General features: G+C 33.7%; 1 protein-coding gene across 3 annotated transcripts in view; it reads right to left on the bottom strand.

The window, feature by feature from the left end:
- CDH19 (cadherin 19) overlaps nucleotides 1–16,826 on the bottom strand; it is a 235,399-nt gene that overhangs the window by 63,078 nt on the left and 155,495 nt on the right. For all 3 annotated transcript variants that reach the window (XM_081801056.1, XM_031024455.2, XM_006727096.3), the window contains 2 exons: nucleotides 5,044–5,163; nucleotides 3,545–3,709 (listed from right to left, as the gene is read on the bottom strand). In XM_081801056.1, coding sequence (XP_081657182.1) covers nucleotides 3,545–3,709; nucleotides 5,044–5,163 — 285 coding nt within the window. The remainder of the gene's footprint in view (nucleotides 1–3,544; nucleotides 3,710–5,043; nucleotides 5,164–16,826) is intronic.

Below are 16,826 nucleotides of genomic sequence, written 5' to 3'. Positions count from 1 at the left end.
AAAGAAAGTAGTAATGCTATCATCTTACATGAGGGGTCTGGGTAGCTATAAGAATTTTAGAAAGTATTTTAAATATTCTAACTTATTCAGATATGTATCAATACATACATATATATATACATTGTTATTTATAATTATAGATTGTTTATCAATGTTCATAGACACATAGTTATATATTATATGCACACATTGTTATATAATTATATATGCACACTGAAGTATATATATATGTGTATATATATATATAAATAATGTTGAAGTTGAGAAAAATGAAAAGAAATAAGGATGGGAGCAGAGCTTCAAGGACATTCTTGTCTCAACAAACATTCCTTGGGGGTACTGCCTTCGTGAGTCCTCAACTTATTATTCACCTTCATCTGAATAAAACATAGACTAGATTTATTCAATATATTCACCTGCTACTTTTCTACATTTAGTATCTGGCAGTCATTTTATGAAGTCCTGGGTATTTCAGATTTAATTACACATCACCTTCTTGTCGTTAGGACACACACTTTGTAGAGATAATACATTTTATAACATGAAGATGAAGGTCACAAACTGCTGCCTTGTTGCCTAAATTCCATCCAAAGAGGAGCTGTTTCATTTACTCATAAAGAAATGAGGACGTGTGGCTTAAATTGTACAAGCTGCAATGATGTAGGATGAATAAGTTTCAAAATCCCGTGTACAGCTTAGTGACTATGGTTAATAATACTATATTGTATAATGGGAATTTACTGAGAGAACTTCTCAGGTGCTCTCACCACACACACATACCCACACAAAGTAACAATGTGAGGAGATGGATATGTTAGTTAGTTTGACTGTAGTAATGATTCTGCTATGTATATGATATCAAAACATCATGTTGTATACCTTAAATATATACCATTTTTATTTTTTTAAAAATGGCCACATTAACCTGAAAAATTTAAAATTTGACAATAGCACAGAAATAAACATCCAGATTTCTAATATTTCTTGAAAAGTCAGAAGATCTGATAACTCTGGGCCTGCCACAAATTAGCTGAACTGAATCCCATCTGCATCATTTAGGGGTGTGTGTGTGTGTGTGTGTGTGTGTGAAAGAGAGAGAGAGAGAGAGATCTACTTTTCTCTTTGATACATGCTTATATATTCCTCCTATCATGATAATTGCTCATGATTTCTAAAATTGCTTGTAAATGTATTTCTGTAGCTAAGACAGAATCCTCAGAGGGGGGAGGGGAATCCTAAGAAAAAAAATAATTTCTCCTAAGAATTTCACAAGAAATTCCTTCTGAAGCACACCAAGTGATTTAAGTTGTATTTACAACTCAAATTATCAGAGCAGTTGGGGCCTATTCATGCTACAAAAGTAAAAGATACCCACACATATATGGCCAGTTAATTTATGATAAAGGAGCCAAAAATATGCAATAGGAAAATGTCAGTTGCTTTTTTTTTAATAAAGATTTTATTTATTTGACAGAGAGAGACACATTGAGAGAGGGAATACAGGGGGAGTGGGAGAGGGAGAAGCAGGCTTCCCGCTGAGCAGGGAGCCCAATGCGGGGCTTGATCCCAGCATCCTGGGATCATGACCTGAGCTGAAGGCAGAGGCTTAACGACTGAGCCACCCAGGTGCCCCAAAATGTCAGTTTCTTTAATAAATGGTGTTGAAAAAATTGGACAACCAAATGCAAAAGAATGCAACAGAGCCATTGTCTTAACCATATACAAAAATTAACTCAAAATGGATTAAAGACTTGAACTAAGACCTGAAACCAACTCTTAGAAGAAAACACAGGCAGTTAGCTCCTTCACCTAGATGTTGGTGATTTTTTTTTTAATCTGACACCAAAAACAAAAGCAACAAAAGAAAAAATGAGTGGACCATATCAAACTAAAAAGCTTCTGCACGCAAAGGAAACTATCAAAAGAATGAAAAGGCAACTTACTGAATGGGAGGAAATATTTGCTAATCATATATCTGATAAGGGACTAATAGCCAAAATATATAGGAACTCATAGAACTCAGTATCAAATAATAATAATAATGGGCAGAAGATCTGAATAGACATTTTTCCAAAGAAGGCATACAGACGGCTAACAGGTACATGAGACAATGCTCTGTATCATTAATCATCAGGGAAATGCGAATCAAAACCACAATGAAATATTATCTCACACCTGTTGGAATGGCTATTATTCAAATACCAGAAATAACAAGTGTTGGTGAGGACGTGTAGAAAAGGGAACCCTTGTGCACTGTTAGTGGGAATGTAAATTGGGGCAGCCACTATGGAGAGCAGTATGGTGGTTTTTTGAAAAATTAAATGTAGAACTGCCTTAGGATCCAGCAATTGCACTTCTGGGTATCCATCCGAAGAAAATGAAAACACCTATTAGAAAAGATATCTGCACTCCCATGTTCATTGCATTATTATTCACAATAGCCAAAATACGGAAACAACCTGACTGTCCATCAGTGGATGAATGGATAAAGAAGTTATGATACACACACACACACACAAATATTACTTGGCCATAAAAAAGAATGAAATCTTGTCATTTGCAAGAACATGGATAGACCTCGAGGGCATTAGGCTAAGTGAAATAAGTCAAAAAAGACAAAGACCATATGATCTCTCTTATATGTGAAATATTATATATATATTTATATATATATAAATCATAGGTGAATACAGAAATAGGTGAATTGTGTTTATTTCTGTTTTTAGTTTTAATATATTGGATAAAAATAAAATTAAAATTAAAAAATAAAATATTATCATTTCAAATCATTACTGTGGTAGGTAGAAAAATGAATCTCCCAAAATATATGTGTTCTAATCCCCCAGAACCTATGAACATATTACACAAAGTGGCAAATGGGAATTAAGGTTGCAGGTGGAATTCATATTGCTAATTAGCTGATCTTGAGAGGCGGAGATTGTCTTAGGGTTCACCCAAGTGGGCCTGGTCTAATCACATCGGTCCTTAAAAGTGAAGAAGAGGCAAAAGTGTGGGTCACAGAGATGACAGTGTGTGTAGGATCTGACCCCTTTTGCTATGTTTCAGGTGCTTGAGTTATATCCAAGAATCAGAAAGATGCCTTAAGGAGCAAATAGTGTCCTTCAGCTGACAGCCATCAAGGAAACAGAGACCTTAATCCTACAAACATAAAGAACTGAATTTTGCCAACAACCAAATCCAAAGAAATGGGTTCTCCCCTGGATCCTTGGGAAGGGAACACAGCCCTGCAGACACCTTGAACTTAGTCTGGTGACACCTGTAACCAGATTTCATTAAGATAATAATTTGTTTAAGACATGAAGTTTGTGGAAATTACTACAGAAGCAATTAAAAGAAAACACATTACTCTTTCATTTGTATTTGACTTTTCACACTAATAAAAATTATCACGCAGAATAATTAAAAATTAATTTATATAATTCTAGTGCTGTTGCAGTGCTTTAGATGTAAACGCTAACACCTGCTTATATTTGACATACGTATAATTATGTTATAATGAAAATTCAACATTTTTTCTACTTACGTTCCTTAAAAATAGGTTTATTGTCGTTCACATCAGAAAGTTTAATTAATACACTTGTTGTTCCAGACAGTGCCCCAGGCAGACCAATCATATCTTTGGCTTGAATAATTACCCAATACTCATCTTGCAGTTCTCTATCCATTTTAGAAGATATTCTTATGACTCCTTTAAAAATGTAATAAAACTTCAATTATTATTTCATTATTAACCACGGTATCCTCCTAGTTAATTTCTTAAGAATTCAATCATATAATCATTCTTTTGCCACATTTTAAACCACTACAATGTGCTAGACACTGCCCTAAAGAAAAAAAAATAATAATAATAAACACCAACTCTGCCTGGAGTTTAGAATAGTCACCAAATACTAAGAACACTAGTAGACCCTTAATAAAATAACTATGTTAATAAAATCTGCAGGTAGAAAACAGGGATATCTTATTTTTACCTCAAATTATTTTCTGCTGTCTTCTCTAACATAGTATTAGTGTGTTATAATTAACTTTTCCCTTAAATTTAAAAGAAGTTAATTATGAATAAATGTATAAATTACAACAACAAATTTATGGAAAAAATATTGTGCACCTGTGATGTTAAAGTCTATTTCAAGTCATAATTTGTGAAGAAAGGTTTGTTTTTTACCAACAGTTATTCATAATCTACAATAGAGATAAATATACACTCAGATTTTCAAACTCATGATGGACCATAATAAATGTAATAAATATCAACTTTCTATAAAATTATTTAGGGAAAAAGTAGTTATCACTGAAAAAAAGAAAACTAGGAAAAATTTCAGGTGGTGCATAGGACAAGGGGATGCTGGCCTAAAGATTTTGGGAACACTAACACAAAGAAAGAGAATGGCCAGTCCTCAGATATGTCTGGGGAAAAGTGTACATTAAAAAATTGTGAGACCTGTAAAAACAAAAAAGGATAAATTGGACCATATTGTGACAGCATTTTAATTGTGGACTAAAGTGTTTTACAAGTATAATCTTTTATATGAATCACTATAGAAAACAGTGAATGTATTAAACAGACACTGCAAGTATCTCCCTATGTTTGACTCTGGAGAGAATTGGGTATGAAGGTGTATCTCATGTGGTTTTAGTTTGCATTTCCATGATGACTACTGAGGTTAATCATTTTTAATATGCTTGCAGGCTTTTTGTATATCAAATTTTAGTCAATTGTTTTAAATGTCTTTCAGCATATTTTTAAATTGGGTTTTCTTTTTCCTGTTGATTTGTTGTAATCTTTACATATGTTTTATACCTTACACACAAATGATTTGTGGTATAGATTTGGAAAACTCAATTTCTGAAAGTTAGAAAAATCAGCTAAAAGCCTAAAAAGAATTAAATGTTTAAAAGTACAACCAATTTATTTATTGAAACATCAGGTCTACTGTATAACATGTTTATAAGCAGAAGATTTTTGCTCTGACATTTGCCTACTTTGAATCCTGTTGAATTCTGAATTTCATTCAGAAATACCTGTTGTTGGCTCAATGGAGAAATATGGTTGGCCTTGTAGTAAACTGTACAGGAGACGAGCATTATTGCCACTTGAAGGATCATCAGCATCATTTGCTGTCACTTGGATGACTAATGTTCCTGAAGAAAATATAAATAGTAACAAGAAATTAAGACTGTGGTATTATTGAACAATGTGGTATTATTGAACAATGCATTCAGATCTATACAACATTATTTCTTTAGCAAGCAAGATGATGATATACAATGAAAGATGAGCCCTCCTTACTCAGAATTATAAAACTAATATCATTCTGTATAAAAAAGAGAATATAGCCTCATGCAACATAGCCCTAATTCCTATATGCAATGTAGAATTTTAAAATGTAGATCTGTGCCATAATGAACTATAACTCTTAAACGATTACAAGATCCACTCAGGATCTTTCAAAGGTGTATTATTAGTGGAAGAATGAAAAGGGAATTGGAAGCAGTTTACTTTAAAAATCATATTGTGACCTGTAACTCAAAAAAGTCACAGAATGTTGATAAAATATTAATAAAAATTATTGAAATGTGCTTGAGTTAGTATCAAGTTGAGGAAGTGCATAATTATCTTCCCTGTTTAATTCCCTTCTATAAAATGCTTACTTACTTAGAAGAACTCTTTTTTTTTAAAGTACAAAGCAAAATCTACCAGATATTGATAGTGTTCTCATTGAAATTCAGTAACAATCAATAAAACACAATGTAAGTATTTGTACATTTAAACTCCATTCTTAAATCAAACATATTTCTTTAAAAATATTGAGCTTTTTAATCATCTTTATGTAAATATAGAATAGCATTATGGGTCTTGTTGGAAATCTGCATTTATTGAAATATTATGTTCTGTGTCAATAAGATGGCAACATGAACAACACAGAATCAAATAGCTTATGTGATTTCGTTTATCACAAGATATTACTTATATGTGGAATCTAGAAAAGCTGAGCTCATAGAAACAGAGGGTAAACTGCTGGTTAACAGGGGTTTAGGGTGGGTTAATTGAGTAAATGTTGATCAAAGCCCAGAAAACTGCAGTTACAAAATGAGTAAGTTCTGGAGAGCTAATGCACAGCATGGTAATTATAGTCAACAATATTATATTGTATATTTCAAAGTTGCCAAGAGACTTGATCTTAATGGTCTCCCCCCTCCACACACACAAAAGATAATTATATGATGTGATGAAGATGCTAGCTAATCCAAGGTGGTAACTATATATTACAATATATAAATGTATCAAATCAACATATAGTAGACCTTAAACTTACACAATGTATATGTTGAATATATCTCAATAAAATAATAAATAAATCAATAAATAATCAGCAAATAATAAAAGGCATTTCTGTAGTAATTGTAAACAGTTATTCCAAGAAAAGGATTCTTAGGGACCATCAATTCAGTTTGTATTGGGCAAGAATTGTTCTTTTAACTACCCTATGTGCACACCTCCATTTACTTTTTCTACATTTCCTCTCTATGTGTCCATTTAATTTCTTTCTAGGAGTGTCCCATCCCTAGATTCCAGAACTAGACTACCTGTTTAGTCTAGCTTCAGGAGCAGTAGTCAAAATCATCTTATGGTTAGTTGTTGACCAAAAGAAATTCTTACTCTTAAGACTTTAGACTATACAAATGAGTACCAGGAAGATCATGAAAATGCACTGACTCACAGATCACCCTGTACTTCGTTTATAGAAAAACAAGTTACAAAGTTAGGTTTTTTTTCCCCATTTTTTTTCAAGCACATTTTAAATTGATGCTTTATTTACTTCTAAGCAGAACATACCTCTTCAGTGTTCTAATGTATCACTCCCTTGCTCGCTACTAGATGGAAAATGTAATATATTAATGAATCACATAAAATAATTTCTCCGAGTGTGTGGAAAATCCAAAAAGTCAAACTCTTAGAAATTAAGTGGATAAAAACAATATTATAAATATTCACAATAACGTTCTAATGTGAATTTATTAGGAAGTTAAATTTCTGAGGAAATATTATTCTCTCTTATAAGATTTATAGCTGTTTTAAATCAACAGTAACAAATCTATGGAATTGAGATAATTCTACAATGTTCAATGGCATCCAGTGCTTGATAATGAACATTCATTAACTACTAGTGATTTACTCCTTATATTTGTTTGTGTGTGTATATGTGTGAGACCGTGCATATACATGTCTATCCTATTTTAAGTTACCATCAAAGTATATAAAATAAATTAAGATGATAAAAATATGCAACAGAATTTCAAAAAAATCATTACATATAGTTTAATTCTTATGATTTATAAATTATTGGTTGTAAAATTCAGAAAGAACTTAGCAATGTTTAAGTCTTATATCACTCTATATAACTTTCTTTTATTTACTTTATCTGTTTCCCGCTTTTTTAATTGACATCACAATTTATTAAATACAAGTTAAGCAACTTTAAACCCTCTTAGATATTTTCTAAATGGTTTTTCTAAAAAAAATCAAAAGACATAAGCCTATATATTTTTCTAGCCAGTAATTTAAATACTACAGAAATCTTCAAGATATAGTCAAGTAACATAAACTGTAATAATAAATAAACATCAGAGTAGCCGAGAAATACAAAAACCTTTGATATGATTTTTTTTTATGTTTTCCTTGTCATTTGTAAAAGAATCTATCTGTACATTCACTCGTAGTTAGGAATTAGCTATATATTATACACAAAATTGAAACAAAAAATCACTATAAGACCAATAATGTGTCCTTCAATGAAAAAAATCAGTAACTGTTCACAGTCCCCTTCCCCCCTTTTCCTATTACCAGTTAAATATAAGTAAAGGGACACTTCATGGTTGAAACAAATAAATGTTTAATTGCTACTCATTGTTATATAAACATATGTAACTCTTCCTTTATTTGTCAGTAAACTCAGAGCGGTACTATTCACATTTGAATAAAAATGATTAGCACAGGGAAGGGGAAAATGAAGGGGGGGAAATCGGATGAGGGGAAGAACTATGAGAGACTATGGACTCTGAGAAACAAACTGAGGGTTCTAGAGGGAGGGTGGTGGGGCGATGGGATAGCCTGGTGATGGGTATTAAAGAGGGCACATATTGAATGGAGCACTGAGTGTTATACGCAAACAATGAATCATGGAACACTACATCAAAAACTAATGATGTATGGTGATTAACATAATATAATAATAAAAAAATGAATAGCACAGGGATGTTCTTTTCAAGTACAGTAGCCTTTCAAGGCTTATATAATCACTGTTTTTATGACATGATCTTTGTTTACTGTAAGAATCACTTTGAACAGTTTTATGGGAACTGTGGCTCCAATCTCCTGGTCATCCCATTCCCTAACAATACCTGCCCATCACTATAAATTGAAGCTGATTCTAAAATATTGTGGGCATTATTCTACATAAGAACATAATTCATGCAGGCCCGTCTCAAGCATACTTGTGGAACTATTTTTAAATGTTTATTTTCATAGGAGAAGTCATTTTGAATTTTTGATGACTAAAATTCAATGATGTTTTAACATTAGAAAATGAACCAATATAATTTGTGGCACTAATGGCTTAAAAAAGAAAAATGTAAAGCAAAAATTCTCATTAGATATATAAAACACATTGGAAAATATTCCATTTCTATTTTCAATAAAACCTCAGAAAATTAGGGAGAAAGGCAGTTTTCTAAATTTGATAAAGGGCATTTTTAAACTTTGACAGCAATCATATTTAATTGTGAAGAGTTAGAACTTTTCCTCCTGAAGTAGTTAAAAAGCAAGAAGTTTATTATCATTGCTATGTTTTAAAGCATTGTATTGAACCTCCTAGACAATGCAATGAGGCAAAGCCATGTATACCAAAATGAATGATTAAAGATGATGTCGATGATGGACAAAAATCCATATATGACGGATGGATGGATGGATGGATGGATGGATGGATGGATGGATAGATAGATAGATGATAGATAGATACTGGAAACATTTTTTTAAATTACAATAATTATTCAAAGGCAACAGTATTTTTGTTAGAAAATCAAGCAGAATATACCTAAAAAAAAGTTTACAGGAGAATATTAAATTACTAAATTAGAAAGGTCACAGGAATAAAAAATACACAAAACTCCATTTTTATGTATACCAGAAATATATATTTATAAAATATTTCAACTAAATGCACAACATATATAACAAATAAAAATATCCAGGAATATCTAAACAAAAATTTTTAAAGATCTCTACAAAGAAACTAAAGATCTTTTATTTTTAATGATCAAAAAGGAACAAAAATACTGGGTTTATGAATTTGATGACTACATAGAAATATCAACAAATAGATGCACAGTGTAAATGCTATCCTAATCAAAATCCTAGCGAGTTGTATTACTGGATAAATTAAAAAGATGATTATGAAATATGTATGGAAATGCAAAGAACCAAGCATGGCCAAGACGATTTTGATGAAACATCTGGAGGACTTGCACTAACAGACATCAAGGCTTAGGACACAACCACAGCAATAAAGACAATATAGTGTTAGTCCCTGGAGCAACAAAAGATGATAAAACTGACAGAGATTCGGAACCCAAATCATACGTTATGTGGGGAACTCATTCATGCAATGGTGGCATAGTTGAGAATTGGAGAATCATTTCAATAAATGCTGCAGGGTCAACTGGATATTTCCATCCATCTACACATCTGTCCATTGGTTATCTCTCTTTTGATCTAGAATTTGGCACGTGCTTGACACCATTCACAAAAATCAGTTTAAAATAAATTGTAGATATAGATGTGAAAGGTATATAACACGGGGCGCCTGGGTGGCTCAGTCGGTTGGGCGTCTGCCTTTGGCTCAGGTCATGATCCCGGGGTCCTGGGATCGAGCCCCGCATCGGGCTCCCTGTTCGGGGGGAGGCCTGCTTCTCCTTCTCCCTCTCCCACTCCCCCTGCTTGTGTTCCTTCTCTCGCTGTGTCTCTCTCTGTCAAATAAATCTGGCTGCCCTGAAGGCAGGTAATACTGACACATACAAGAAAAATACAGATTAAGACAATAATTTCCCAATCAGTGACAACTGTTTCCACCAAGAATCCCATGATCTGAACCACTCATTTACTAAGTCCCCTAAACTGGGGGTCAGATCACTTGTATCTTCATGTGATTTAATAAAGATGACACACTGACAGAGTCATGAGGTATGAACACATAACATTTGTTTAAATATTGGCAAAGGCGCCTCCTTGTGAGGCTTTAAGTGTCCAAGGCTGTTTTACTTTAGAGGGCAGCTTTTATCATCAGAGACATTTCAGTGTCCAATTAAGGGCAGACTTTGCTTGCTATCATTCAAGTCTTGCTGGGTGAATTTAGCAAGGGCTTCTATGTGTCCTAACGTCCTCAAGGCCAATGGAGGGAACAAACAAGGCAGCCAAATGATTAAACTAGCAGGAAACAATATGCCCACCCAGGCTTGGGGAGAGGGAGGGTGGTAGCTTTAAGAAGTTGACCTGGCTGTGCATACCACATGTTAGCTGAGGGGAGGCAGCACAACCAGGTGTAAAGAGATGAGCTGGGGGTGGGACATTCCAGACCAGGACCCAAACCTTCTTCTTTCTTTTATTTTTTATTTATTTTTATTTATTTATTTATTTTTTAAAGATTTTATTTATTTATTTGAGACAGAGAGAATGAGAGACAGAGAGCATGAGAGGGAGGAGGGTCAGAGGGAGAAGCAGACTCCCTGCCGAGCAGGGAGCCCGACGTGGGACTTGATCCCGGGACTCCAGGATCATGACCTGAGCCGAAGGCAGTCGCTTAACCAACTGAGCCACCCAGGCGCCCTTCTTCTTTCTTTTAATGCACAGTGTTCTATTTCAGGCTTATTCTGTTTCAACAGGTCCAGCTGAAGCAGGACAATGGGATCCCAGCGAGGAGCAAATAGTTCCCATTCACCCAGAGGTGCGAAGTAACTCACCCATCCTGGTGGAACATCTCATTGCAAATTCCGGTAAATAACTCTTTTCCCAGGCGTGTTGGGGCTCAGTGTTCTCAGAAGCAGAACATGTGAATTTGAAGTGCAGAACTGGGGCAATGGTGGTTTCCCCTGGCTTCCACACCGTTAGGGTACTGGTATCCCAGCAGGGGACCCCAGTCTGTCATGTGGGCAACACTCTCCACTGGTTGATCATTCAAATCTATGAAAGCCTGGGACAGTCCACTTGGCCAAGGAGGTTTTACTTGCTAGGAATTTAATCTGCTGCTTTATATTTCATTTTTTTCTTTTTACCAACCCTGCTTCTTGTGCATTACCCAGGAGATGGAACCTCCATTCAGAATCATGTTCTTTTGTCTGGTCTTGCATATTATGATCTTTGAAATGTGACCCTTGATCACAATCTATCCATACACAGCGCTCAGTTTCTCTAATCCCCTAATAGTGGCAGCCTGGTTCACACAATGACAAGGGAAAGCATGTTTCCACACAAAACTAGGCATGTTTAAAATTTTCACTCAGAGGGAGGGGGCCAATATCATCAATTTGCCAACCTGTCAACAACTGGAAACTCCATTGGGTGGCCGCAGACTCTTTTGGCAGTTGCCTTGGGCAGTGTTTATTTTTTTATTTTTTATTTTTTTTTTAAGATTTTATTTATTTATTTGAGAGAGAGAATGAGATAGAGAGCATGAGAGGGGGGAGGGTCAGAGAGAGAGGCAGACTCCCTGCTGAGCAGGGAGCCCGACGTGGGACTCGATCTTGGGACTCCAGGATCATGACCTGAGCCGAAGGCAGTCGCTTAACCAACTGAGCCACCCAGGCGCCCTTGGGCAGTGTTTAGAACACAGATGACATGCTGTTACTGTATTAACCAAGTCACTATCTTTTAAGGGCAATCTAGCATCCTTAGCAATAAGCCATCCTACCTGAAGTGGCCACTCTTTTTATCTGCTGTATCTACTAAAAAGTCAGTTGCTAGGGCACACACCCAAAATAGGGCATCAACTTCTAAACTGCCTTTTGGTGACTGAAGGGTCCAAAAGTCAGCATGCATCTCTGAATTGAGTCATTATAGCTTGATCAGAGATAGCTGTATTGTGTGGACATGAAAAGAGACCATATGATTAGACTTTTGCAGTCTAGAAATCCTCTTAAATCAATTTGTATCTATCCTATTTAATGAACAAAAATTTACCGACAAAAAATTATTCTCTCAGAATCATGTTTTGTTTTTTAAAGATTTTATTTTTAAGTAATGTCTACACCCAACTTGGGGCTCAAACTCACAACCTGGAGATGAAGAGCTGCATGCTCTACCTACTAAGCCAGTCAGGAGCCCCTTAGAATCATGTTTTAATAAGAGGAATTTCTCAGTTTACTTGTTCCAATAATAAACATACAAATGTAAATTTTAATATAATAATTCTGGGTTCTATTATGACACTGATGGTTGATATTGCTTGCCTATATTACTGCTGAGACTTACATAAATGGAAATTTAAAATCAGTTTTGTCTTTCTAGCTAGATTCTTTTTAAAGCTATTTTTTGTAAAAGGACTTTATGAAATGTTTAAGACAATGTTTGACTTCACCCATTTTGTCAGCAATACTATACGGTGAAAACTTATTATTACGTAGGTAACACAGGATGTAAACTTGTACCAAATTCTGGAGAAGAAAATCATAGTTTAGTAGTCCAAACTATGGGAACTGGGAACTGCAGTTTGCTGATATACTTCATTTGTTATGACACAAGCTATAAAATCATAGTAAGATAATGGTATATTAATATAAGAAAATATTTATTGCATATGAGAAATTACATATAAACTATACTTTCTGTGGCATTGTTAATAAGTGCTAACACTTACCAAGCTACATGAAATTTTTAAAGCTCAAAAGCATTATTGACAGCATGAATATGATTTCCCAACACATTAAACATATTCTTCCATCAAGAGTAAAACCTAATGTAAGAATAGTGTAATTCCATCAATATTGATTTATATGGATTTTAGTATTAACCAGAAGTATTACAGAGGACTGAATGATTCTCACCTAAGTGTTAAGTTTATTATTAGTAACAAAACTTTATTAAATGATATCTCATATTTCACACCGAATGCTTTATCTTCTTTCTAGTGATTATGGGAGGCATCCATAAAAATGTAAAAGAGTGATAGATTTTGATACGCAGACTAATTTAGATATCCTGAAGGCAAGAGAGAAGTCAGCAACCTGTGACAAGGACATTTTGTATGTAAAGTTTCCATTCATTATAGAATACTAAATAAACAGTGTGTCTTAATTTATGTTGGAATGCCAAGATCTGAACTGTGGATTTCAAAATGACTCATTTATTTTAGCATGTAACTTTTTCTGTGTTAAGTTCAGTGGTAAAAATATTAAACAGGCTTTTCTTAGAATGAAGATATAAACTGTGAAATAGGCTAGATATTTTTATATGCAGTTTTAGTACAAGTATATTTTGACTACGCTGAAGCAAATTTATTGAGAGGATGTTGAATTGTGTAATGGTCAAGTTTAAAGAAACCCAAACTAAATAATATTATTTTGACCTACACTCTGTGTCTGTGATTTTTGTGACATTAAAACAGATATAAAATATTAGATAATTTAGTAAAATTATAATTTTCTGAAATCAAATTCATGAAATAAGTTTTTAATCTGTGGATCTGCTCATTCTTTCACACTGGGCATTTATTTATTTTATTAGTATCAGGATCATTATTTATTTACGGGGACTGATTGGCCCATCTCTCCTGTTTTTATATATGAGATACAATTATTTTACAACCTAAAACCTCCAAGCAAAACTCAAGAAACAGATGATATTTTCCCACTTGTCACCTTAAATGTGCAAAATATTCTTCAAATATTTTTTTTTCTACCATCACCTGAAAATTAGGTCATTCTTATTATTCTTGTGTTGTATTTTTGACACTACTTTTCATAATGTGAGAGAATTTAAGTCAAATAAATAGACTGTGTTTAAGAAAGCAAACAATATGTTCATAGAAAATACAAAGAGTAATCCATTCCAAACTCAGTCACATTCAAGTCACATGTCCAAAGACATAAGTTTCATAGAATATAATTTTCAAATTTGACATATTTTAAGAAATAAGGATTTTTATATTTCAGAGAAATCTCTAAGTAGTGATGCTTATTAAATTTATGAATTCAAAAAGTGATCTAAATTTGCATGTATTTTACATAAATTGAATTCAATCTCTTTTTATAATGGGTGACGTTATTTTGATGGTAAATACTATAAAGTCAATTTCTTTTTCTTCAAGCTTTATTGAGATACTATTGATATACAGCGTTGTGTAAGTTTAAGGTATACAACGTGATGGTTGATATACAAAAATATATTGAGAAATGATTACCATAATAAAGTTAGTTAACACCTCCATCACCTCAAATAATTAAAATTTTACCTTCTTGTGGGGAGAACAGTTAAGATCTACTGTCTTAGTAACTTTCCAATATGTAATACAGTAATGTTAATAATACCATACCAAATATTATATCCCCAGACCTTAATCATCTTCTAACTCAAATTTTGTTCCCTTTGACCAACATTTCAACATTTTCCCTCCTCCCAGTCCAGGCAACCACCATTTTACTCTGTTTCTATGAGTTTAACTTTTTTAGAGCCCATATATAACTGAAATTTTACAGTATTTGTCTTTCTCTGTATTACTTATCTTACTTAGCTTAATGCCCTCAAGGTCCATCACCTATATTGTCATCAATGGCAATATTTCATGCTTTTTTATGGTTGAATAATATGCCAGTGTGTGTGTGTGTATGTATTTTATTTATCTATTTATCCATGATGAACATTTAAGTTGTTTCCGTGTCTTGTCTATTGTAAATAATGCTCCAATGCACATGGAAGTGCAGATCTCTTCAAGATAGTGACTTCATTTCCTTTCTTATATATTCAGATGTGGGATTGCTGACTTGTTGAGAAATTTCATTCTGAAAGATACTGAATTTTTTCAAATATTTTTTTCTGCATTTACTGAGAGGGTTATATGATCTTTATACTTTATTTGATTAAAGTGGTATATCATGTTTGATTTGCTTTTGTTGAACCATCCTTGCATCCTGGAGCTAAATCCCACCTGATCATGGTATATGATCTTTTTAATGTGCTGTTGAATTGGGCTTGCTAAAATTTTGTTGACAATTTTTGCATCTGTGTTCACAAGAGATACTGACCTGTAGTTTTCTTGTGGTGTCCTTATCTGGTTTTGGTATCAGGGTAATGCCAGCCTTGTAAAATTAACTTTGGGAGTGTTCCATCCTCTTCAAATATTTGGAAGAGTTTGAGGATTGGTATTAATCCTTCTTTTAAATGTTTGGTAGAACTTACTAGTGAAGCCAACTGGTCCTGGACTTTTGTTTGTTGGGATGTTTTTAGTTACTGATTCAATCTCACTAGTAATCTGTCTGCTCTGATTTTCTGTTTCTTCATGATTCAGTCTCAGTAGGTTGTATGTTTCTAGAAATTTAAATGTTTCTAGAAATTCTGCACTGGGAAATTTTACAATTTAAGAATCACTATTCAGAGACCTGCACACTTTAGGTCACTGTGTGCCTCAACTCACACCCACAGAGCCTCCCTGGATTTTATATCCACCAATAACCTCTGTTCATCTCCTAAACCTCATCTAATCACTTATGTAGCTTTTCACCCATCCATGCACTCATTCTTTTACTCAATCATCACAAACTTCAGGTACTGCGTGACTCCTAGCCTATTAGACCTTATATTTTTGTGTGGAAGAAAGATAATAATTTTGTAATTCCAGACCAACAAGTGGAAAAACAGTGTTTTATCTCAATTCTATTTGGTAGTTCTAGTTTTGGAAGTAATTGCATTTTAAACATAAATGCAATCAGTAAAAGCTCACTGTTAATTGTAAATAAATATGTGTTTATTTTTTTTAATTTTTTTTTTAAATATTTTTTTTTATTTTATTTATTTGACAGAGAGAGACACAGCGAGAGAGGGAACACAAGCAGGGGGAGTGGGAGAGGGAGAAGCAGGCTCCCCGCAGAGCAGGGAGCCCAATGCGGGACTCGATTCCAGGACCCTGGGATCATGACCTGAGCTGAAGGCAGTCGCTTAACCAACTGAGCCACCCAGGTGCCCAATAAATATGTGTTTAATAAGCAACAAGAAGTTTGTAGTTTTCTTGGTTTTCTCTTCTGATGACATCCTTAAGTGGAGATACTTTCAGTACTCTTTCAAATTCTACATTCAAAGTACAGATTCAAATATAATAATTGGTAGTTGACTACAATACAACACACAATATTTAAGACAACAAAGAATAAAATGTTTGAAAAAAAAAGAATAAAATGTTTGCATTTGTTGCTTTATAAAGGATAAGATATGTGGGTAGTATATGTGGAAGCAAGATTAACACTCAAGAACCTATAAAATGGCAATGATAGGGAAAGAACATGAATAAGTAAGTATATATTCAGGTAAAATAATTCATATTATTCATTATTTAAATATTGAGATTGAGGAAAACAGAAAAATCACATACAATATTAATTGATTTCTTCAAAACAAAGTTAATAATTAAAGGAATGCTTCAGAGAGAAACCATCTACACCTAGTTGACAGAATAATGGGGATATTCCTCTATCTCCATATAAGGTAACATTTCTGATAACAGCTGACTATTGTTTTGTTGGCCACTTCCTCCCCCAGAAAG

The sequence above is a fragment of the Leptonychotes weddellii genome, chromosome 13 (genome assembly GCF_054177405.1).
Source record: "Leptonychotes weddellii isolate Sample4059 chromosome 13, ASM5417740v2, whole genome shotgun sequence".
NCBI lineage: Eukaryota > Metazoa > Chordata > Mammalia > Carnivora > Phocidae > Leptonychotes > Leptonychotes weddellii.
This window is presented reverse-complemented; position numbering and strand designations above follow the sequence as displayed.